This window comes from Tursiops truncatus, chromosome 7 (genome assembly GCF_011762595.2).
Source record: "Tursiops truncatus isolate mTurTru1 chromosome 7, mTurTru1.mat.Y, whole genome shotgun sequence".
In the NCBI taxonomy this organism is placed as follows: domain Eukaryota; kingdom Metazoa; phylum Chordata; class Mammalia; order Artiodactyla; family Delphinidae; genus Tursiops; species Tursiops truncatus.
Window position 1 is genome coordinate 62771647 of NC_047040.1, and position 25396 is coordinate 62797042.

Sequence of the window (25396 nt, forward strand, 5' to 3'; positions counted from 1 at the left end):
TCCCTGGCGGTCCAGTGGTTAAAACTTCGCTTTCCAGTGCAGGGGGTATGGGTTTGATCCCTGGTCAGGGAGCTAAGATCCCACATGCCTCGCGGCCAAAAAACCAAAACATAAAACAGAAGCAGTATCATAATAAATTCAGTAAAGACTTTAAAAGTGGTCCACATCAAAAAAAAATCTTAAAAAATAAAAAAAAGAATGGTTCATACCTAGGAAAGTATGTGCCTTGAAAGTCAGTCTTCCTATGCTTTTTTTTTTTAACATCTTTATCGGAGTATAATTGCTTTACAATGTTGTGTTAGTTTCTGCTGTATAGCAAAGTGAATCAGCTATACGTATACATATATCCCCATATCCCCTCCCCCTTGCGTCTCCTTCTTCCTATGCTTTTTAAAATGCCTGCTGTCCAGTATCCTTTAGTCTATACATAAAATAAGACTTCTCATCTATACAGCTCCTTTATTGCTAGTATGGACTCAAACTCTTAACAATTTGGCCCTGGTTTATCTATATGTTCTGTTTTGGAAACTAGAACGTGATCCTAATGGGGGTAAATAGGCTGAAATATATTTTAATGGATTACCTTCAAATAGAGAGGACTAAGTATCAATAAGTTATCAGTTGAAGCATTTGTAGCTAATAGCTCAAGTATGATACATTTTGAGGTTTGATCATACTGGTTAAATTGAATTATTAGTATTATAGGAACACCGAAGAGGTAGATGTGTCAATGAATGAACAGTACTTCACCTGATTAGACCCAGTTCCTCCCTTACCTGGTGCTCCTAACAGGAAACTCACCTGTGTGTCTTGCCTCCGCAGGTGTTGTATATTACACTGTGCTAGGGCATGGCTCTAATTTTGGTGCTATCAAACGTGCCTACATCCCCAACTTTGAATCTGGCAGCAATAATCCTGTGAAGGAAATTAACCTGGATCTGAAATACATAGTGCAGCCAGATGGATTAGCAGTGGACTGGGTTGGAAGGTAAGTTTAGCCTCATTCTATTTTCCTGGCCAGAGCTCCCCTCTGCTCACCATGGCACATGAGTTAAACTGGCCCAGATTATGGGCACACTCAGCCTCAGGGGCAGCTGGGTGATGCCTGGGCTTCCTGTAGCCTCAGCAACTACCTCGGCTTCCCCATTGTGTCATATAAACATCTTCACTTCCTATATTCTATGTGTGCCATGAAAATTTTGGGAAAGCCCCAAGGTCAAGATTTTATATTTTATCTAGGAGAGCATTCTTGCCAACAGAGTTCTGGATTCCAAAATGAACTTTCAGTATGGCAACGCTGTTCATTTTGTGAAGAAATGGGACAGCCTTACATTCTACCAGCAAAGCAGTTGAGATGAAACATGTTTCTTTATGGTATTTTTTTGAGGAGGAACAATCCACATGTTGTGTTTTCAGGAGGCTATGTTGTCTGAACAGATTGGAAATTTGACTTCCCTGTTTAATCTTTGGGTTTGAGTTAATAGAGCTGTTAGCTTTGATCTGCTCTTCTACACCTTCTAGAACTTCAGGGACCAGAGCCAGACATTTTGGACGATACCTAAATAAGAACCTTAAGTAGGTTTGTCGTCAGATACATGCATGAGAGGCAAACTGATGTGGAAGAATTAATAAGCTCCTTCTTCAAGGAAGAGCCTTGGGTTGGAATGACGTTTGTGGGAAAGTAATTACATTACAATCAGAATTCAAGCATTTGTAGAACCTCTTATGTCCTTGAAATGAACTAATAAAGGAAAATGTTTGCTGCACTCTGGGAGAACAGAGAATCCTTTGTAGTATTAATTAATTTTCACCTTTTCGCTCACTTGTCTGGTGCTCTTGGAAGACTTGAGCATCTCTGCAGAAGTTAAGTAGGTCCCACTGTGCCTGCAGCGTAACAGGAGACTCATTTCAGCAACTTCTGTCAGGAAACAAGACCTCAGAGAGTCATGAACTGGAAACTCTAGGCTTTCGCGCTTCCTTCTTCAAACCAACCACTTCCTTCTTCAAACCAACCAACCAAGATCTGTCTTCTTGTTTGAAATTTTACCTCTTCTCAGCCTTAATGAATGAGTAAATGTAAGCAACTGCTGGAACTCTTTCTCCTTGTTAGAGACTGAGACCTGAAGCCTTAGGGATGGAATAAGAGCAGGATGGCTTTGCTGGGTTTGTTATTTTGGATGGCTATTTCCACTCATCCTTGGAGCTGATGCCAGATTCCTAGTGATTCCAATGGGTTCTTGGCTGAGGAAGAAGCCAACTCACAGGCAGTCAGAATGAAAGGCCAACAGTGTCTCACAACTCCTATCTAGAAGCAATTGTCTCATGATAGTGCCGGATGTGAGGTTCATCATCATTACCAATCCTGGCTGATACAGCTGCTTTGGCTGAATATCCCCTTCATCCGACACCCCATCACTTGTAACTTTCTACAGATGTCCCCTTGGCTGTAGAGATTGGGGCGTTCCTGGGAGAGGGAGGCTGTGCTCTCATCATCACTGGTGTCTGAGTAGCTGTCTTGTTGGCCAGAACTTCCAAACTAAATGCTCTCATCTTCACACCTCTTCCCCAGAAGTCCAGTCTAGACTTTTCAGTTGTTTAACTTTGTCTCTCTAAATTCAGGCATATTTACTGGTCAGATGCCAGGAGTCAGCGGATCGAGGTGGCTGAACTTGATGGAAGGTACAGAAAGTGGCTGATTTCCACTCAACTGGATCAACCAGCTGCAATAGTTGTGAATCCCAAACTAGGGTAAGTACTTGAAGGAGTCCTTAATGTTCTAGATATTTTCCACTAGATTCTCCAAAAAATTATATCTTCAATTATCTTTTCCTAATTGTACTGAAATTGTCCTTGGACTTTTTTGAGTGGCACCTATGACTATTTTCAAGAATTATAATATGCCCTAAAGATCACTTAGGACAAAACAGGCTTCAGAAGATGGACACTGTGTCAGGGGAAGGCCACACTTTTTCCACAGCCCAGTTTGTCTAAAACCCACACATTTCTCAACAGAATTTAAGGATTGAGCAACACCTGATGATTGGTTTAGACTAGACATTGCAAAGTGGTGGCTGATGGGCTAAATATGGCCCATACACTTATTGGACTTGAACTTCACAGAGCTTTAAGATTTTTTTTTTTTGTAAACTTAGTAGATAACATTTAAATTAAAAATAAATATTTGTATTTTTGGCTTGAAAAATCAGAAGAACTGGTAAAGTTAGGTAGGTATGCCTTCCTTGACACGGTATTGCCTGGAACTCTTAGACAGGGCTTTGCTTGATGCGGTGTTTGCCCATCACCCTACATTCATAACTGCCCTGTTCCACCCATTTATCTTGCCTGCCTGATCCTTTCTAGATGTTTAAAGGGTACAGTCCCTGGTCTGCTCAGTTCTTCTACAATTAAGTATTAATTGCATGCAAAGTAATACCTTTTCAAAGAGTTAGAATGTAAGCTCCATGAGGGAAGGAATCTGTTGTGTTCCCTGATACGTTCCAAATACAGGATAGTAGCTTCTCACACAGCAGGCATTCAAGAAATATTTTTTGAAGAATGAACAGCTTTTGTGATTATATATTTTAAAAGGTCTGGATACATATCTTTGGACAGGGCTGGCCAGTTTCTATTGGGAAAATGCAGTTCTCAGGAAGGATAGATCACAGATGCACAGGCTCCCCCCTTTTTCTCCCTGTCCTGTGTAAAGTATAAAAATAGCATCATTTAGGACCCAAGGCTCTTTGAAAACCAGTTGATTTCTCCACTAGATGAAATGCTGCCATGAGGAAACCTTCTGTTACAGGTTTATGTACTGGACTGACTGGGGCAAAGAACCTAAAATCGAGTCTGCTTGGATGGATGGGCAGCGTCGGAAAGTCCTGGTTCAGGAGGACCTCGGTTGGCCAACCGGCCTTTGTATAGATTATGTGAATGGTGACCGGATCTACTGGAGTGACCTCAAGGAGGACAATATTGAAACCATCAAATATGATGGGACCGATAGGAGAATTGTTGCAATTGCAGGTTAGAAATTTCACTTAGAATTTCATATATTAAATAATTAATGTATTTCCAGTCTCTTTGCCCATTTTCGTAAGAAGGAACCCTAATCTTAGGAGATGCTTTTTATAGTTTATTAGATACCACTCTGCCCAGCTCCCAGCTGCTGATTTAAATGCAAATGAATCTATTAGCAATTATTAAGTCCTTTTTGTATAATTAAAAACACTTGCTGTCAGCAGCAGATGTTGAAATAACCGTTTCTTGTTGGGTTGCTCTGATAGAGATGGCCATCATGTGTTCCAATGGTAATCCGTGTCTAACCACTTCTAGGTACATTAGTTTTTAATGTGCTAGATTGATTTTTATGCACAACTGGAAACATCTAGGAGAGAAGCATTTTGTTTTCTTATCTAGACTCTACAGAACTACTACAATCCAGCACGTAACAGGTTTTTCTGATAAGTGGTGTCTTATGTTCATAGAAAAAAAAAGATCTCTGCCCTACAGATTGTTTTCTAAAAATAAAATCAAATCAGCAACTTGAAAGTGAGCGAGTCCCCTATAATTGGTGTCATTCGGTAGGCATTGATCTATTTTAATTTCTGTCATCTTGATCTCCTGGTGCAGCACACTTTCATGGTCGTGTGTACAGAGAGTCTGCCTGAATGTTGCTGGAATTTTAAGGTGTTGCCTAAGAGATTGATCCAAGCGGTTTGACTTCTGACATAAAAGTGGGACTCAGGTATCTTCTTTTCAGTAACCTTGTTTTGTTTTGCTTTTCCCCTGTGGGTGAACAGCAATGACCCCTTATAGTCTGGACATCTTCGAGAGCCAGTTATACTGGACATCTAAGGATAAGGGAGAAGTATGGATCCAAGATAAATTTGGGCGAGACGAGAAAGAGAAATTGCTGATAGTGAACCCTTGGCTCACGCAAGTTCGAATATTCCATCAATGGAGATATAATCAGTCAGGTAGTCACCAACTTTATTTCAAATTAATGGCTATATTTCTTTTGGAAAATGGTGGTGGATAATAATAGGCTGATCTCCCTGTGCCTGAAACATGTGTGTGTGTGTGTGTGTGTGTGTGTCTGTGTCTGTGTGTATTTTAACCATTTTGACCAAAGAAGATAAAATTGGAGGTCGAATGAAATGATGCACACCACCAGCAGATATGGAGTAAAAATACTTCAGTCCTTGTTGCTGCTTGGAGTTGTGGGGTTGTACTCTTAGGCCACAGAATCCAGTAGGTGTCAGATCCCCTGCTAAATGTGAGTTGGGTTGCCAAGTCACGTAATAGGCTTCGTGGACATCAGAAGTCTTACCCACTCTAGCAATTGCAAGGCCGGGCTAGTCAAGTCATCCTGAGCTATGCGAGCCTTAGTTTAAAGCTTAAAGGATGCATTTCTACATCCTCCCTTCTTTCTCATTTTCTGAGTTCTTGGTCCTGCTTCCTCAGGTTACCTGTGTTCTCATTCATCCTTCATCATTGTGTGGAATAATGTGAAAGGGAAAGGACGTTATCTTTTTCCCGTGGGCACATTTTTATTCACTGATGTCTTTAATGATTTTTATTTCAGACATAGGTAATTATATATCAAAATATTCTATCAAATCTTTTTTTGGGAAATATCTTCCTTTTTTTAAAATTAATTTTTATTGGAGTATGGTTGCTTTACCATGTTGTGTTAGCCTCCACTGCACAACAAAATGAATCAGCCATCCTCATACAGATATCCCCTCCCTTTTGGACTTCCTTCCCATTTAGGTTACCACAGTGTATTAGGTAGAGTTCCCTGTGCTATACAGTATGTTCCCATCAGTTGTCTATTTTAGAGAGTATCAATAATGTATAGTGGGGAAAGGACATTTTTGAAGTGAGGAAAGGAAATAGACTTTTATTAAGTTCTGTATGTCAGATTCTCTCTTCAGGATTAACCCAGACATCTGCTTCTTCAATTAATCTTCTCCCAAACTTATAAAGAGGTTTAATTTTCATCTCACAAGTAAGGAAACTGACAATAGGAAAGATTTAGTAACTGGTGCGCCCAAGTTACACAACCAGCGGATAAGCTTTAAACCCAGAAATGTTTTTTAAACTCAATGCCATTCACCCAAAAGCTCAGCACCTTTCTGTTCTGGTCCAGCTATCAGTGTACCCAATTCCAGATTGCATTCTGTGGCTGTGTGGCCTTTGACAAGTCACCTCCCTTCCGATCCCTGCATGTGAAACAGATGTGGAGCCTGAGGTCCCCCGAGTTCTCTGATACTCTGAGAGCCTGAATCAGTCTTGACAAACTGAAGTGCAGAACGGAGGCTCCCAGGAGATTACACTGGCGGCAAATGCCTTTTCTAGGGATTAGCCCCCTTGTGTTGCTGGTAGTGATCACCCTTCTTCAGACCTTCTCCAAAACATTCCAGACCCCACTGATATAATAGCTCTTGTGTCCTAAATGCTCCTGCAGCTCTTATGTTTGGCAGTTTCAAGGGCAGGAGGGGAGAGCCCAGTATACCTGCGGAGCCCCCTCTGGCCCCTGTAGAGAGGACAGCCCAGGGGTCAGACAGAGGAAAATCTGGAGACTTTCCCTGAAAAGCATCTCAGCCAGCTGATACTCTGAGCCTCCTTTGCAAAGTGTTGATTGATGAGTAGGCCAGAGGCTCAGCCCAGCTGTGCCAGATTAGCATTTACTCTGGACCAATAGCTCTCCAATTTAGCACGTGTCAGAAACGTCTAGAGGGCTTGTTGAACACGCCTTGCTGGGTCCCACCTGAGGGGTTTCTGACTTAATAGGCCTGAGGTGGCCTAAGAATTTGCATTTCTGACAAGTTCCCAGGTGATGCTGATGTTGCTGGGTCAGGAACAACATTGTGAGAATCCCTGCTCTACTCAAAGGGTGGGCCAGGGACCAGGAGCATTGGTACAATACGGGGGCCAGTTGGAAGTGCAGACCCTCAGGCCTACCCCAGCCCTCTTGAATCCGATTCCCCAGGTTATTTGTACGACATTAAAATTTGAAAGCGTGCTCTAGAGAGCTGAAGAAATGGTCATGGGACAGGTTTTTTGTGTTGTTGTTGTTGTTTTCTTTGCGGCACGCGGGCCTCTCACTGCTGTGGCCCCTCCCGCTGCGGAGCACAGGCTCCGGACGCGCAGGCTCAGCGGCCATGGCTCACGGGCCCAGCCGCTCCGCGGCATGTGGGATCTTCGCGGACCGGGGCACGAACCCGTGTCCCCCGCATCGGCAGGCGGACCCCCCAACCACTGCGCCACCAGGGAAGCCCATGGGACAGGTTTTCAGTGAGGCTTTTTACAGCCATGCCTCGTCCATGGTCACGTTTTTGCATGACAGAGAATCAGGATTATAGAATGTTAGTCTGAGAAAGAATTTAGAGACGACCTAATCCTTGGATAAATCATAATATATGCTAAGCTAGTTTCAGAATTACCTGAGGCGCTTTTAATGGTAATACTTGAGTTCCATCCCAGAGCGATTTAAATCTGGATTTCTGTGACAGGGCATCAATCATTGTGAATAGCTCCCAGGTGATTCTGATAATCATAGCTCTAAATTCCCTAATCTTGCAAATAATGAAACTGCAGCCCAGAAGGAAGTTCTCCGTGGAGAGCAGGGGTGGAAATCACATCCAATGTATGCTTTGGCTGGACCACACTTTATGATCTATCCAAATTTGGGTGATGACAAATCTTGATGTAATAATGGGGTCTTACTGACCTTTTAGAAATATCTCAAATTGCTTAGTGCTGATTGGTTTTTGAGGTCATGCAGTGAACCAGACAGACACCTATCTTCCAAACCTGCCAGAGCCATAGGGGAGATAAATGCTGCCAGAAGAAAATGGGAGGGGTACAGCAGTGGGATGGAGAGCACGGGGAGGGACTGTGGCACTTTGGTGGGGTGGCAGGGGAAGGTAGCGTAAAGGAGCGTGAGTTGCCAGGTGGCACGCGGCTTAAAGGTGTTGGTATGCTGCCTGGGCTCTGAGGTCACCTGGCCACAACTCAGTGTATGGGCATGTCCTTGGTTGGGGTATTCGTTCCCTCCTTGGAAACTAACCACTGTTCTCTTCTGCTTCCCAGTGCCCAACCGCTGTAAAAAGGTCTGCAGCCACCTTTGCCTTCTGAGACCTGAGGGATACACCTGTGCCTGTCCCCAAGGCTCCAGATTTATAGAAGGAAGCGTCACCGAGTGTGATGCAGGTAGGGACACTGCCTGGGGGCCTGGGAGAGCTCCTTTGCCTTCGTTAGTAGGTTCCCTTACCCTGCTTCACCTTTTTCAGGAGTATGAAGAATCCCTGTTTACTGGCCTCTTGCAGAATAGAGTGGGGCTGGCTAGAAAGAGGGATGGGAGATGTGGAAAATATGAACAGAGCTGAGTGGGACTTCAGGGGCCAAACAGATCTGGTGTTCCAATGATTTCTGAGAATTATTTGCCAAGATCTGCAGAGATTTAGATCCAGTGCCCCTAAATCGACTGTTGTGTTGTCTATAAAGACATTTTGAAGAGTGAGTTTCCTATAAGGCCTCTTCCTCCTTTCTCCACCCCATACTGGATCCCAATCGCCCCTGAATCTATTCAGTCTTAACGGGAGCTCCTCAAGGTGGAGAACCAGGCTCCTGAGGTGGGACGGGGGCGCTTATCCAGTACAGAGGGGAGGCCTAGAGGAGGTTCACTGGTTTTCCCACATGCTCATTTCAAAGTTTGGACAACTGAAAAAGGGCCACGTTTTAAAATGTACCTTATGCTCTTGGGAGATGGAAGCTGGAAGGAAGGAAGGAAGTAAACAGTGGTTTAATTCTCATCCCAAATGCTATAGATGATCTATTCTTGGCAAGACCTTTCTTCAGTGCCTCTTTTAAATTAAGGAGTTAATAAGCCATAGGGAGTAACTAGTTAGTGTCCCTAACTAGTATCCAATGCTTGATAAGGGTGTTAGAAAATCATCCTGCAATTCACTAGTGGCCCATTTTATGGCTCACATCCTTGGGCCCTTCCCCCTGCTTTAGCTGATGGGGAAATGAAGAGGCGTAACCATGTTCTGCCACCAGGAGGCGCAAGCGGTTAAACAAGGCACCTCCTGTTGACTTCCCAACCAGGCTGAAAAGTTGGCAGGTTTAGAGCACGAACTCAGCAAGTAAAAACTGCCCCCTCCCCTTCCCCTTCCCCTATCCCCGCTCTTATCCCAATGCTACTGGGGCAATATTGGCAAGATTACAATCTTTAGCAAGGGCAATTTTGAAGGTGTTAAAAAATGAGGAGATCTCCAACCAGCTGTCCATTAAGCGTCTGTTTATCTGTCTACGTGTCCGTTTATTGATGAATGGATTGCTGATGCTTCGGAGCCTTTAGTGGAAGTTTCGGGGTGTGCCTAAGTTGAATTCTTGATTTTAACTAGGTTCAAAGAGAAGAATTCTGAAAACTTCAAAAGAAAACGTCAATGTCCTGAGAGATTTCCTTTACCACAATGTTCTTTTTAACTATTAGTATATATTCTGGAGTCTAGTATCTCACCACTGTTTTGCGGGGGGGGGGGGGGGGGGGGGGAGATGCTATATAACTGCCTTTTTTTCCCTACCAAATGTATGTTACTCCCCAAGACCTTATTGATAAAGAAATTCATCTGACTTAAGGGGAAGGTGACATTTAAAAGGGAGACTAATTAGCTGCCCCACCACATGGGTTCCCCACTCCAGCCCTGGGCTGAAGCAGGTTTGCATGGTAGGGGTCTCTGCTGAGCGCCGCTGACTAACACCTGCGTGGCTTTCCCTTTCTGCAGCGATCGAAAGTCCTATCATCATGCCCCCTCCATGCAGGTGTATGAACGGAGGAAACTGCTATTTTGACGAGAATGACCTCCCCAAATGCAAGTAAGTCTGAATGCTGTAGGTCTTGCATCTTCTGGGGGCAATTTGAGACCTCAAAGTAGCCAATAAAACAAGTACAAGAACCTTGCCAGTTCGCTAATTTTCACATCATAACCAGCTTGCCCTCCAATGGGGGAGTCCACAGAGAGCTAAGGCAGTGCTTCGCAAACTATAATGTGCGTGAGAATCACCTGGGGCTCTGGAAAAAAATGCCCATCTCATTTACAGGGATTCTGCATTTCTGACAAGCTCCCGGGGAGATGCCACAGAACTGTGGGCCACGCTTTGGGGAGCGAGGAGTTAGAGAAGTGACAACCTCATTTTCCTACTCACCTCAGATTACTAATTATAATTGGATTGTGGGAGAGCAACTGTCAGCAGAGCTGTTACAGTGCTAGGCGCTCACGAGGGGCAGAGACTGGGCTGAAGATTTGGAGAGCAGAGAATTATCAAGAGAGCTCTTAACATGGAGCAAGATGATATTTAATGAAAGCACGTCAAAGGAAAGAACACAATGAAGGTTTCCAGTTCCACTCTCCAAGGAGGAATTCCATAGATTAGAGAAGACACCAATAGGTTTATTTGTTGAGGCTGATTCTGTAGATGCCACAGGTATTCCCTCAAAAGTGAATTTCCACAGTCAGATTACAATCAGAGCCCAAGAAATCAACAGCTTGTGAATGATTCTTCTTTTCCTTTCAGATGTCCTAGTGCCTACGTGGGAGAATATTGTGAAATAGGGCTTTCAAAAGGCATTCCTCCCGGAACAAGTAAGTTTTAAGGATACGAGGGACATGGGAATGCATCATGGTAACTAAACTGAGTGTTGTCTATATTCTGTTTAACTCCAGTCCCTATTGCTAAGACTGCTGGCTCTTTTCCTTCTCCTCATGTTCATATGTTTGCTTCTTCTTCCCTCTTTGACAGCAGCGGCCGTGCTGTTGACAATCATCCTGATCATCATAATTGGAGCTTTAGCGACTTTAGGATTTTTCCACTATAGGAAAACTGGCTCCCTTTTGCCTTCTCTGCCCAAGCTGTCAAGGTCAGTTTCATTAGGTGGAACATTGATTTTAGACGTCTGTGTGATCTGCAACCACGTAAATAATTTAGTTTTTCTTTTAAGTTAAAAAAGCATCCTAGGCTGTTCACCTATTCTGCGGAAACAAAAAATACTGAACTTAAAGCAGTCACTTCAGATCACAATGTCTTAACTGATTGCTTCTCTGAAGCCTGAGTACAAACCACATTTTAGAGTCTAAAGGGTTGTACGTTGAGGTTACACTGGAGAACGGCGTCGGCTGTTTGAGGGACCAGGCTTTCTTTTTTTTTTTTTTTTTTAATATATTTATTTATTTATTTATTTTTGGCTGCGTTGGGTCTTCGTTGCTGCGTGCGGGCTTTCTCTAGTTGTGGCGAGCAGGGGCCGCTCCTCGCTGCAGTGTGCAGGCTTCTCATCACGGTGGCTTCCCCTGTTGTGGAGCACGGGCTCTAGGCATGCGGGCTTCAGTAGCTGTGGCACGTGGGCTCAGTAGTTGTGGCTCACGGGCCCAGTTGCTCCACAGCATGTGGGATCCTCCCAGACCAGGGCTTGAACCCATGTCCCCTGCATTGGCAGGCGGACTCCCAACCACTGCGCCACCAGGGAAGCCCACCAGGCTTTCTTTCTGCAAGTGCCCAGCTGGTCCTCTCCTCATTCTCAAGCATTCGGGAATGTGCTCGAACATTTCCAGGTCACTAAGGGAATTTATTCCCATACGTGATGTGTAAATGGGAAGTGGGAATCGAGCCTTTCATTTAAGGAAGAGCTAGGAAAAGGTACAAAGAAAGAATCCTAGTGCAAACGATTGTTTTTTAAAAATAATAAGACACTGATTACTTCTTTTCAGCTTAAGCAGTCTTAGCAAATCCTCTGAAAATGGAAATGGGGTGACCTTCAGATCAGGGGATGACGTTAACATGGATATTGGAGTATCTGGTTTGGGGCCCGAGTCTGCTATTGACAGATCAATGGCGATGGTGAGTTTGGTTTCAAAGTGACTATTTGAAGGTTATCATTTTTACTGTTTTATCAAAGAAACACTTTTTATAAAGAATAAAATTCACCTAGAAAAAAATGAAATACTGTATGCCCCCTCACTATACCAAGTTAGGAAACATTAGGTTTGTTGTAGAAATGTGTCTAAAAACATTAGTAATGAAATTGAAATTAACCCCTGATCTAAGCCACAAGGTTGAACTGGAATCATGAACAGTTTTAAGTTTAATTGGAGTCTTAAACAATCTATGTTTTTTGGGAAACAGGGGAGAGGGACCATGATATTCTGTTTTTATTCGATGACTTTTTGTATGTTTAAAGGAAGAGGCAGGGAAATAACATGTTTCCTAGTCTCACATATTTTCCCACCAGTGTGTAGTGTTGGGATAAACAGTGGTTTTAGAGTCAGTGGTTGGTTCAAATCACAACTCTGCCACCTGCTAGGTATGTAATAGTAGGGATGGAGCTTGATCACTCTGTCCCCATCTGTAAAATAATCCCTCCTGTGAGGACCAAATACTTTATGAATGGACTAGTATCCACTCTGAAGTCTACCGTCAGTGTTGGGAAATCATTCCCAGTATTCCGCCTCCCCACCAATCTTTCCTTTTTGTTCCTGCCTAAAGGTACAATATTATCCCTCCTGTCTTCTTTCCCCCTCTCCCTCTTCTCTTTGCTCCTCTTCCAGACCCCCACCCTTTTCTCTATGTCCAAAGCCAATCACCAAGTGAGTTATTTGCCTTAAGGAGCCATAGAGAACTCGGATAAGGGAAGAGGGTTTCTGTTCTCCTGACCTGAGGAGTTAGTGCATTTACATTACTTTACATAACAGTTTGCCTCGTGGAGGCCTTGTGTCTCCGTTGGCTTTTGTTGGAGGTGGGGGGGCAAGTTCTTTCTGGGTCAGTTGGACGTAGCACCTAGCGTCCCTCCAGGTGTGAAGAGCACATCCTCCTCTGTGTATGAATCAGATCAGCACGGTATGATCTTTTTTTTTTTTTTCTTTTTTCTTTCCCTCCATCAGAGTGAACATTTTGCCATGGACCTGGGGAAGCCGCCCATAATATTTGAAAACCCGACATACACCTCCAGGGACACTGCTGTCAAAGTGGCTCAGCCAACAACAACCCCGGTGAGAAATCACAGTCCGTGCTGTCAGGTTTGGCTGTTGCTGGATCTTGTTCTTTGGAATAATGTGCCTTTAGGGTCCTCCCAACCCTCCCTCCATGGAAGGAAGCACACTGGTCGCTTCCTCAGCCTCACTCCCTGCAGTAACAGGACTGACCCAAGGACAGAAGGCCTGAAGACAGTCAGAATCCTGGGTTTGGGCAGCCATTCTTTGGCACCCAGACCAAGAGCCTTTTCATCCTGAGTGGTCAGAGCGGGAGGTCTGAGTGCATGTTCAGAGGCTCGGCAAACACCGTGCCTGACACACACACACGGGCTCTCTGTAAATATCTGTGAACTGAATGAGTGGATGGTCGTCAGGTCATTATACAGAGGTTTGGGGTACTGGGCACACTCTCTGGGTTCTCACTGGTATCACAAGGGTGTGATTTGAGGTGACCTCCCTGCTTGCCCTTGTCATACTTTTCTGGAAAGTACAAAGGTCTTCGAAGTTGATAGGCAGATACGTAAATTTCCTTTGATGAGGCCCTATTACTCACTCGTCTTTTAGAGGAACAGGGAGATGAGATAGACGTATGGATGAAGGAACAGAACTCTTCATGAGGGCTGGATCAATAGCCCCAGCGTCACTGCCGGTGCCTGTCAACTGTTAGGTAGCCTGTCTTTCCTTTGTCAAAACAGCTAGGGCCTCGGCAAAATACAGTTTCACCGTTAACACCTGAACTTCTTTTGAACTCACAAGGTATAGTACATTTTAATGTTAAGACAGAAATGTGTATTTTATGAATAACTTTCTTGAGATCAGCAATATTTGAATCTTGAAAGCATTTTGCCTGATCCTTTAATATCCAGATAGCAAAGCTTTAATCACATGATAAAATAGATTTTTGGCATTGTCCCTTGAAATAAAACGAAGCCATGTTTACCAATACATTTCCAAGTTAGAGAAGAAATAAAGTGGTGAATGTAGAAATATAGGAAAAGGGGTGAATTTCTACCCTGTAACTTATTAATTATATATCCATGGTAATTTGTGCTTTAAGAGGGAACCTCGGAATCACATGAATGTTACAGAAAATATCTAGAGGGGTATTAATGTCATTATGCCTCTTGTTTTAAAAATTCAACCTCTTTTAAGCAGTCCTCTGAAATTAATAATTTTATTCTAAATATCCAAACGTAATGCGTTTGGAAATAATTCGTACTGTTCTATTAGGATTTGGCTGCCAATATACAACCAGAGTATCCTTTATCCAAAACTATGGTCAACAGTGGGAGTAAGGGGCCCTAGAGAACACCGTAGAAGTTGCTATTACTACATGAGAGTGTGACCATTGATGGGTGTATTTGCCTCCCAAGATTAAGGCATCAGATAGACAACTTAGTAGTTGGTGCTCCTGATTTTGGGGAGACGAGAGTGGTGTTTATTCCTGGACCACAGGGTTGGTCTCACATAATATGGTGCCTGTTCATGTTTGTGGGAGAGCAAGGTGATAAACAGAACCAAAGAGCTGATAAGAAACTTTATAGCAAAAATTCTTTCAAAACTGAATAATGGCCTTCAACATGCACACAGGTAACCGAATCTGGAAACGTGTATAACGAAAACTATGGAAGTGCCATAAACCCTGCTGAATTAGCTCCAGACACAAAGCCAACTTCCCCAAGTGCTGATGAAACTCAGGTAACAGTGACTGACTACTGAAATGATATGGGATTTGGGAAGGACTTTGGAATTGCTGGGTTTATTAATCCTAGGCAAACTAGAGAGACCCTGATAGGCTCATAAAGCCCAAGATGTATCGGCAGTTAGTAAAGATAATTTTATCATAAACTGAAAGACTTTCCACTGAGTAAAGCTACATTCTAGCACTGCGTTGGTAATGATGTTCCTTGTGACATGGGAGGTAAAGCAGAAAAGGAGGGCAGCTGACTTCTGGACGCAGCCTCTTCAAATCAGAGGCGTTTAATTTGAGATAACAACTTAGTATGAATAAAGACCTCACTGTGTCAGTGATGCACATAGAGGACCTTTTCCTTTCCCGTGCAATACAATTTTTCTACAGTGTATATCTTTGTTCCCTTAATAATGTATGTTGTTTTTAGCTCTACTCTTGTTACCAATGTTGACCACTAGATGGCACTGATTTACACTCTCTTCATCTATCTGTCTGTCCATCTTCCATCTAACCATCCAGCGAACATTACTGCCCTCAATGTGCCGGGCACAGTGTTTAATACAGAAGATTAAAAGAAAAGAAGTCCACTAGATGGAGCTTCTCTATCTTGTTTGCAGGGCCTTTGAAATTTGTAAACTATCTTGTCTACAGAGAGAAATTCAGTAAATAAACTTGATACAAAACATAATAGATAATATATCATTAGTTCTAACAGACACATAGGAAGCTATCTCAGATATAGCTGTTTGATTCTGGGCAACTATTTTACCTCTGAGCACTAGAGTCTTAATGTTTCTCATTGGGGGCACTATTGGCTTATTGGGAGGGGCAGTTCTTTTTGGTACAAAACTATCCTATACATTGCAGGACATTTTAATATTCCTGGCCCCTGTCCACTAAGTGCCAGTAGTGTTTTACCCAATGCATTGTGATCCCAGAAATCACTCCCTCCCCAGCCCCTGGCCCCCCGAACATGCTCTCCCAGTTGAGAACAATAGGATCTGGAATGTCTCAGTTTTAAGGTTCTATGACTTCTGTGAAGTAATATAAAGAAACAAAAGCCCAAAGGTAGTTAGAAATCTTACCACTTTTTACAATCCCTATTCTCAAATTGCATAGTCTATAAGCAAAATTGGTATCTGCAAAGTCATGTTGGATTTTCAGCACCTCACAAATTGGATCCTGTTCTGCTTGTTAGCGTCAAAATAGAAGTTGAACTAAATTGATGCTAATGAGGAGAGCTTATAACAAAGGTCACTTTGTCCACCTTTTCATATTCCATTTACTAATTCCTTCTCTCACACACACACACACACACACACACACATGAATGTTGTCTTAGAAAGGAATTTCCAGTTTCATATTTTGCATATTTCATATTTTCAAGGGACTGAATTTTTTTTTTCCTTAAGCTACATTGAAAAGTTTATTTCGAACACTAATTTTCCACAGACACCAGAATACTTGAATGTCACATATTTGGTTCTCCAAGTCTGACTCAACTCCACAGCAGTGCCAGATCTATTTTATATTCTCAACATTTTTTCTCAGTCCATTTCGAGTCTAGTGATCTTCCCTAGGCAGAGTTCTCTCCCAGCTGAGCAGGAAGGGGAGTGTGATGGAGATGCTGCAACCTCTGACCTGCACATCAGTCATCAAAAACACTGAGAGACGGGCTTCCCTGGTGGCGCAGTGGTTGAGAGTCCGCCTGCCGATGCAGGGGACACGGGTTCGTGCCCCGGTCCAGGAGGATCCCACATGCTGCGGAGCGGCTAGGCCCCTGAGCCATGGCCGCTGAGCCTGCGCGTCTGGAGCCTGTGCTCCGCAGCGGGAGAGGCCACAGCAGTGAGAGGCCCGCGTACCGCAAAAAAAACAACAACAATAAAACCCCCAAAACAAAAAAACAAACAAACAAAAACACTGAGAGAGTCTTTCAAGTGAGAGCGAATGTTTACCAATTATAGTCCTTTTCTTTCGCATCTCCATCTTTGCAGTACATTGGCTCTTCTTCCTTTTTTTTAATCAGTTGAGGCTGAGACCCTCTAAGGTCTGTCCTCCATGGTACATCCAGAGATTTTTCTATGACCTTTGCCTTTGGGAACTGAGAGAACAGCCAGGGAGGCTTAAAGCAGTAGAAGCCTTTGGTTAGGATGACCCTAGGTTGACCTTAATATGCCAGAGAGGCTCACAGTTTTCTCTTTCATCAATAAATCTGCTCAAAGGACTCAAAGAACGTGAAGTCCTGTGGCTTAGTCCTGTCATTTTCAAAAGTCGTGTCGACATGCATTGGATTTCCCAAGGAGATGACAATGAAAATCACCCACACTTCTCTTGTTAGTAGTTACTCAGCTCCATGTGGCCATTCCATACCGAAGCAATGAGTTTTGGCCTTCCCTATTGAAGTGTAGGTTTCCAGAGGCCGGGCTCTGACCTGAGTGTCTCCATCTTGCCCTTGTGCCAAGCAGGTGCTCACTTAAATGTGGGTGAATGGCTTCTTCTACTTCTCCTGTATTCACATGCTCCCCACTCCTTCACATGTTGGCCGCCTACTTTCACAGAGCAAGAGACAATCAATAAAACACATGGGCTACCTTAGCTCTGTGGGAGGAGGCTGTTTCCTCATCTCCTGTTCTCTTGTCTCCTTACATCTGGCAGCAGGGCCGTGGCCAGCACTGCTGCCACAGGCAGCTTTTCAGCCAGACAGGGGCCACTTATCATAGACTGGGGTGATTTCTCTTTGGGTTCTTCAGTTTTGAGACCTCCATTTCCTGGAGGCCCTGCCTACTCCTCTATCTACCATTTAGTTAAGTAAGTTTGCTGTGACTGCCTTTCCTCCTCTGCAAAAGAGCATCTACCTCACAGAGTCCTTGGGAAGATTACATCAGAAACTTGTAAAGCTCTTGGAATAGTCCGCGACACATAGTAAGCACTCAATAAATGTTAGTTGTTTTTGTTGCCATTATTATTATTGATTACAGGAGGAAATGATGGAGCGAGACAGAACATGTTTGAGTTGACCGAGGATCAAGACATCGTTTTAGGAAATGGGAGTTACAATCTGGCTTGTTCCTTAAATTTTCGGGCAGCCCCTGAAGAAATCTCTTGCCTGGCTCTGTCAAAGCTTCTAGATACTCTGGGCACAGATTCTGTAAACTGTACACTTCAGATCAAGAATTTTTTTTGAAATTATTAGATAAAAAGAGCCCAAAGAGTTTCAGTTACTGTTCAGGGCCCAGCCGAGGAAGAACTGAACAACTTACTGCATGGGCCAGGTCACATGGTCCCAGGTCCCAAATTGCTTTCTCCCTCTGTAAGAAGAAATTTTAAAACCTAAGCAGAAGGAAGAAACCCACCAAAAAATTCCATTACTGAAGGTTTTCTCTTTCCTCTTTTCACTTAGGCAACAAAGTGGAATATCTTCAAACGAAAACCGAAACAAAATGCCAACTTTGAAAATCCATTCTATTCCGAGGTAATTTTTAACAATTTTTCTCAGCCCAGGCATTCTTTCTTAGTATTAACTTGCTAAATCAGGCATACACTCAGATGATTCTGAGCAAATTGGCCAAGATTTGTCTTCTTCACACAAAACCATTTCCCATCACGTCGGGGGAATAAATGGCTGATTCCTGTTTCTTTGTGGCCTTAGATGGAGAGTGAACCAAAGGTTGGTGCTGCTGTGACCCCACCTCCATCACCTTCTCCCCCTGATAAGATTTCTTGGAAGAAAGGCCCAAGTCCAACCTACAGTGCAACAGAAGACACATTTAAAGACACCGCAAATCTCGTTAGAGAAGACTCTGAGGCATAGCTGTGCCAGCTATTTAGGGAATAATTAGAAACACACTTTTGCACATATATTTTTTACAAACAGATGAAAAAAATTAACATTCAGTACTTTATTAAAAAGATATTTTTTCCCCTGTACTCCTGTAGTTGGAAATATTTGTGGAAACAATACCTTGTGTGTCTTTTTTACTCATCTCATATTTTTACAAATAATTATCACAATGTACTATATGTATATCTTTGCACTGAAGCTATCTGAAGGTAATGCTATAAATATATTGTATATTTGTAAATTTTGGAAAGATTATCACATCATTAAATTTGCTAATGAAAGTATCTGCTGAATTGGAATTGGGTTCTTCAGTTTTGAGACCTCCGTTTCCTGGAGGCCCTGGAAATTGGTTGAATTGCTGAATTGGTTGGTGATCATTACATTAAATGATCCATTGGGACTTCCCTGGTGGCACAGTGGTTGAGAATCCGCCTGCCAATGCAGGGGACACGGGTTCGAGCCCTGGTCCGGGAAGATCCCACATGCCGCGGAGCAACTAAGCCCGTGCGCCACAACTACTGAACCCACGCGCCTACAGCCCGTGCTCCGCAACGGGAGAGGCCACCGCAATGAGAAACCCGTGCACTGCAATGAAGAGTAGCCCCTGCTCGCCGCAACTAGAGAAAGCCCACGCACAGTAACGAAGACCCAACGCAGCCAAAAATAAAATAAATTAATTAAAAAAAAGAAAATGATCCATTGAAGAAAGGAATTGACTTGGGGCCTTTAGACATGTCAAAAGAGGAGGCACCATTCATAGTCCCTATAGAATTATCAAGGAAGGGAATCCAGGCCACTCCTGGGTCCGTTTTCACACATCAGCACTTAATGTTCAGTATTATATGTAACCTGATGAATAGCGTAATGATAGAGATGCAGATAACGCAGTAGGTAGAAAAGCAATTCAGTCCCACCCTTGTGCATGTTTGCGTTGTCTAACCAGAACACTGTCTCCTGTGCGTCTCCTTGGCTCGCCGCCAAGCCAACACTTTTATTTTAATGTCTGAGAAAGTCCCATGTCATTAAGTGTAAGTGTCCTGCAAAGAGTTTGTATCTAATCGCATGAAATTTCATTTGATGGACCATAGGGTGATTGACACCCTTGCCTGGCATCTCAGGTGGTCACCTACCCTAGAAACTGGAGCTCAGGAGCTGAATTAACTGAAAGTAAATCTGTGTCTTCATAAAGGAAGGTGCAAAACAAATACCGGTTAAGCAAAGCCTCAGCTGGGTTTGTGTTTCTGTGTGTGAAAATTTCCTTATACTATTTATTTCCTCAGTTGAACATGAATAGAAAGGGAAACCGTTCTTATTGAGCCTTTTTTAGGTCCTTGGCAAAATCGTTCATTTTGAGGAGCGTAGCCCTCCTCTTGAATAGCGGCTGTAGTCTCCACAGCGGGAACCGTGGCAGGAACACACAGTTTCCACACTAAGTAGGTAGGATTCCTGGCTTTCTGTGCTAATATGGCACATCTTTAAAACAATGAATGAATGAGTGTATGAATGGATGGATGGATGGATGGGTGAAACATGTACTACTGATGATTTTATTCCCGAGTTCTCAAAATATTTTTTGTTCATATTTTGAGTGCTTATTGTAAATTACTTTGACGTGTACTTTGATTAGAAAGCAAATGGAAATGATGCTGCTGAAAAATTTCTAATAAATGTGTATTTTATCAGACTTGTTCTGTGTGTTTCATAAGCCCGGGTCATGAATCAGTTGTATTTTTTTTTTTTTTTTTTTTTTGGTACGCGGGCCTCTCACTGTTGTGGCCTCTCCCGTTGCGGAGCACAGGCTCCAGACACGCAGGCTCAGCGGCCATGGCTCACGGGCCCAGACGCGGATCTTCCCGGACCGGGGCACGAACCCGTGTCCCCTGCATCGGCAGGCGGACTCTCAACCACTGCGCCACCAGGGAAGCCCGAATCAGTTGTATTTTGCTGTGCAGAGAGCTTTGGGCTTTGAGTGCTAGGCAGCTGGGGAACCAGGAATGCCCAGGGTTTGGGGGGGGTGGGGGGGAAGAGGAGGAGGAATCCACAGCTCACACAGCCCTAACAGGCCTGGCGGGGTGAGCTCAGGAGAGTAAACTGTAGGTTTCTGGGACTTCCCTGGCGGTCCGGTGGTCGAGACTTCACCTTCCAATGCAGGGGGTGCGGGTTCGATCCCTGGTCGGGGAGCTAAGATTCCCACATGCCTCGTGGCTAAAAAATCAAAAAACATGAAACAGAAGCAATACTGTAACAAATTCAATAAAGACTTTAAAAATGATCCACATCAAAAAAATCTTAAAAAAAGAAAACAAACTAGGTTTCCACCTGAACTCTGGTCGGGCGGTCCCCTTAATTGCCTTTCAGAGTCACCCATTTCCCCCTACCTTTTTCCTTCCTCACACCCTAGGCCCTCAGCCAGTTTCCCATTTCGGATCTAACTGTGATGGGAGAGCAGCGAGCACGGTCACGGCTGGAGAGGGTTTTGTTCACCCTGGGATTCGGGCTCCAGTGGGGTGCGGTGCGTGAGACGTATCAGTCCATGAAGTGTGAAGTCAAGAGTAAAAGGGAGCTCAAAACTGGTTGTGATTTCCAGCTTTGATATTTGTCTCAGGCCTTAAGCGCAATAAGAAATTATTCTGGGGAATTTAAGGAACGAGAATTAGTTCCCTGCTTAGCTTCATTTGTGGGTCTCCCCAGAAAGGAATCAGAAAGCCTGCTGCTGCGTTTCTGTTCTCTCCCGTGTGAGCTGGCACTTGCGGGTCAGAGCGTCAGTGGGAGGGTTGCCCCTGCCTGGTCGGCTCTCCCAGCCCAGGTCCTGCCCCTGCTTTACTCTCTCCAGTCGGAGCAGCTGGTGGGAAGTTGTGCAAGGTTGGTGGGGGTAACCTGGAGACAGGGTGCTGTTTAGAGGATGAAAAAGCTGATGTTATTCAGCATCTCATCACATGAAGCAGGAACAATTTTACTAGCAGAAGTGTATTACTGCACAGTGTAAGATCACAACCATGAGCAGGTGTGTCCATAGGAAGCTGTCAAATCACACTGGTCACCTGTCCAGGGCTTCCCATTGATTTTTTTTTTTTTTACTATTTATTCCTTTCTTCCTTCATTCATTGATTCACTCACTCACTCACTAGCCTGTGTTCTTACCAGCATTCAGTTGCAAACATATAGACATAAGAGACCATGAGTTTAAGGAAAATATGTGAGAGGAGAACTTTTAGTGGAGAATTCCATCCATTAACTTTTTTTTTTTTTCCTGAATTGGGAAAAGATCACTATTATTTGATTTTTGAGGTGGAGTATCTCAGGCTGGCTCAAAGATGAGAGCTAGTTAGGCCCTGGGGTTAAGGAGTAGTCTGAGGAAGCTGGTTAGAGTTGCACATTCTGGAGAGAGCCCTGGCCTCACAGCCTGTAGCCCTGGGTCGTCCTTTGAACTCTCAGCCTCTCTTCAGTCTTCCCCTCTGCATTCATCAAGGTCACAAGCCACACAGTCATACTGAGGATAACATATGATTATGTGTTTCTTTTTTTTTAATTTAATTTTTATTTTATATTGGCGTATAGTTGATTTACAATGAAAAGAGGTTGGACGTATATGAAAGGTCTGAAAAGCCTGGGAAAGGAAGGCCAGCTCTGGAGAGCATTGCCTCGTTCTGCTGGTGGCCCTAACCACGGCCATCGCAAGGTGGGGATCAAAAAAAAAAAAAAAAATCACCTGGGTGTGTCAACTCCTGAATTTTACCGGCCTTGCTGAGGGCTTTTAGTGACACCAATTCTGTGCCTCTTCCTGGAAGTGAATTCAGAGCATTTCGTGTGAAAATCAATCAAGCTTCTGCATTCACTTTGTGTCCATGATATTCTGGAATAAGTGATAGGAGACAAAGTAAACAGGTCTCTAGAAACTATTCGACGTCATTGAGTTCTCCTAGCTAACAATATCACCAGTCATAGAATGCTGTCCCCACCTTACGCAGACCAGAGAGGAAGGGCTCATATTTCTGTTCCTCTGATAATTAGTCCCCTAATGACAGTCATTTGCCAAGAGCACAGTTTCCCAGCCAATTACTTTCATCGCGGGAGCTGGGTCACGCGCCTGCTGCTAATCTCCGAAGCTCAGCTGCACCTTCTATGAAATAGAGAGGTGGGCTGTGAACGGCCAGTGTGAAAACATATGTAAAGAGTGTATGCAGTGCTTCCGGGAAGATGGCGGAAGAGTAAGACCCGGAGATCACCTTCCTCCCCACAGATACACCAGAAATACATTTACACGTGGAACAACTCCTACAGAACACCTACTGAACGCTGGCAGAAGACCTCAGACCTCCCAAAAGGCAAGAAACCCCCCACGTACCTGGGTAGAGCAAAACAGAAAAGAATAAACAGAGACAAAAGGATAGGGACGGGACCTGCACCAGTGGGAGGGAGCCGTGAAGGAGGAAAGTTTTCCACACAATAGGAAGCCGCTTCGCGGGCGGAGACTGCGGGTGGTGGAGGGGGGAAGCTTCGGAGCCGCGGAGGAGAGCACAGCAACAGGGGTGCGGAGGGCAAAGCGAAGAGATTCCCACACAGAGGATCAGGGCCGACCAGCACTCACCAGCCCGAGAGGCTCGTCTGCTCATCCGCCGGGGCGGGCGGGGCTGCGAGCTGAGGCTCCGGCTTCGGTCGGAGCGCAGGGAGAGGACTGGGGTTGGCCTTGTGAACACAGCCTGAGGGGGCTAGTGCACCACGGCTAGCCGGGAGGGAGTCCGGGGAAAAGTCTGGACCTGCCGAAGAGGCAAGAGACTTTTTCTTCCCTCTTTGTTTCCTGGTGCGCGAGGGGAGGGGATTAAGAGCGCTGCCTAAAGGAGCTCCAGAGACGAGCGCGAGCTGCGGCTAAAAGCGCGGACCCCAGAGACGGGCATGAGACGCTAAGGCTGCTGCTGCTGCCACCAAGAAGCCTGTGTGCGAGCACAGGTCACTCTCCACACCTCCCTTCCGGGGAGCCAGTGCAGCCCGCCACTGCCAGGGTCCCGGGATCCAGGGACAACTTCCCCGGAAGAACGCACGGCGCGTCTCAGGCTGGTGCAACGTCTTGCTGGCCTCTGCCGCCGCAGACTCGCGGCGCACTCTGTGCCCCTCCCTCCTCCCGGCCTGAGTGAGCCAGAGCCCGCGAATCAGCGGCTCCTTTAACCCCGTCCTGTCTGAGCGAAGAACAGACGCCCTCCGGCGAACCTACACGCAGAGGTGGGGCCAAATCCAAAGCTGAGCCCCTGGGAGCTGTGAGAACAAAGAAGAGAAAGGGAAATCTCTCCCAACAGCCTCAGAAGCAGCGGATTAAAGCTCCACAATCAACTTGATGTCTGTGGCATACATGAATAGACAACGAATCATCCCAAATTGAGGAAGTGGTCTTTGAGAGCAAGATTTATGCTGTATAGCTTTGCTTCCACCATTTGTCCTAGGGTTCTATCCATCCGTTTTTTTCTGTTTTTTTTTCTTAATTATTTTTTTATTTTAATAACAATTATGTTTTATCTTACTTTATTTTATTTTACTTTATCGTCTTTCTTTCTTTTTTTCCTTCCTTCCCTCCTTCCTTCCTTCCTTCCTTCCTCCCTCCCTCCCTCCTTTCTTTCTTTCTTTCTTTCTTTCTTTCTACTTCTACTAATTCTTTCTTTCTACTTTTTCTCCCTTTTATTGTGAGCCGTGTGGATGAAAGGCTCTTGGTGCTACAGCCAGGAGTCAGTGCTGTTCCTCTGAGGTGGGAGAGCCAACTTCAGGACACTGGTCCACAAGAGACCTCCCAGCTCCACATATCAAACGGCAAAAATCTCCCAGAGATCTCCATCTCAACACCAGCACCCAGCTTCACTCAACGACCAGCAAGCTACAGTGCTGGACACTCTATGCCAAACAACTAGCAAGACAGGAACACAACCCCACCCATTAGCAGAGAGGCTGCCTAAAATCATAATAAGTCCACAGACACCCCAAAACACACCACCAGACGTGGACCTGCCCACCAGAAAGACAAGATCCAGCCTCATCCACCAGAACACAGGCACTAGTCCCCTCCACCAGGAAGCCTACACAACCCACTGAACCAACCTTAGCCACTGGGGACAGACACCAAAAACAACAGGAACTACGAGTCTGCAGCCTCAAAAAGGAGACCCCAAACACAGTAAGATGAGCAAAATGAGAAGACAGAAAAACACACAGCAGATGAAGGAGCAAGATAAATCCCACCAGACCTAACAAATGAAGAGGAAATAGGCACTCTACCTGAAAAAGAATTCAGAATAATGATAGTAAAGATGATCCAAAATCTTGGAAATAGAATAGACAAAATGCAAGAAACATTTAAAAAGGACCTAGAAGAACTAAAGATGAAACAAACAACAATGAACAACACAATAAATGAAAGTAAAAATACTCTAGACGGGATCAGTAGCAGAATAACTGAGGCAGAAGAACGGATAAGTGACCTGGAAGATAAAATAGTGGAAATAACTACTGCAGAAGAGAATAAAGAAAAAAGAATGAAAAGAACTGAGGACAGTCTCAGAGACCTCTGGGACAACATTAAATGCACCAACATTCGAATTATAGGGGTTCCAGAAGAAGAAGAGAAAAAGAAAGGGGCTGAGAAAATATTTGAAGAGATTATAGTTGAAAACTTCCCTAATATGGGAAAGGAAATAGTTAATCAAGTTCAGGAAGAACAGAGAGTCTCATAAAGGATAAATCCAAGGAGAAATATGCCAAGACACATATTAATCAAACTGTCAAAAATTAAATACAAAGAAAACATATTAAAAGCAGCAAGGGAATAACAACAAATAACACACAAGGGAA

General features: G+C 44.2%; 1 protein-coding gene across 1 annotated transcript in view; it reads left to right on the top strand.

Annotated features, from left to right (window-relative positions):
* Positions 1-20413, top strand: part of LRP2 (LDL receptor related protein 2) — a 198196-nt gene extending 177783 nt beyond the window's left edge. The window contains exons 67-79 of the mRNA XM_073806956.1: positions 823-988; positions 2620-2748; positions 3803-4023; positions 4800-4976; positions 8098-8217; positions 9795-9885; positions 10585-10652; positions 10810-10927; positions 11772-11901; positions 12942-13049; positions 14622-14729; positions 18125-18196; positions 18374-20413. Coding sequence (XP_073663057.1) covers positions 823-988; positions 2620-2748; positions 3803-4023; positions 4800-4976; positions 8098-8217; positions 9795-9885; positions 10585-10652; positions 10810-10927; positions 11772-11901; positions 12942-13049; positions 14622-14729; positions 18125-18196; positions 18374-18535 — 1670 coding nt within the window. The 3' untranslated portion in view covers positions 18536-20413. The remainder of the gene's footprint in view (positions 1-822; positions 989-2619; positions 2749-3802; positions 4024-4799; positions 4977-8097; positions 8218-9794; positions 9886-10584; positions 10653-10809; positions 10928-11771; positions 11902-12941; positions 13050-14621; positions 14730-18124; positions 18197-18373) is intronic.
* The last annotated feature ends 4983 nt before the right edge of the window (positions 20414-25396 follow it).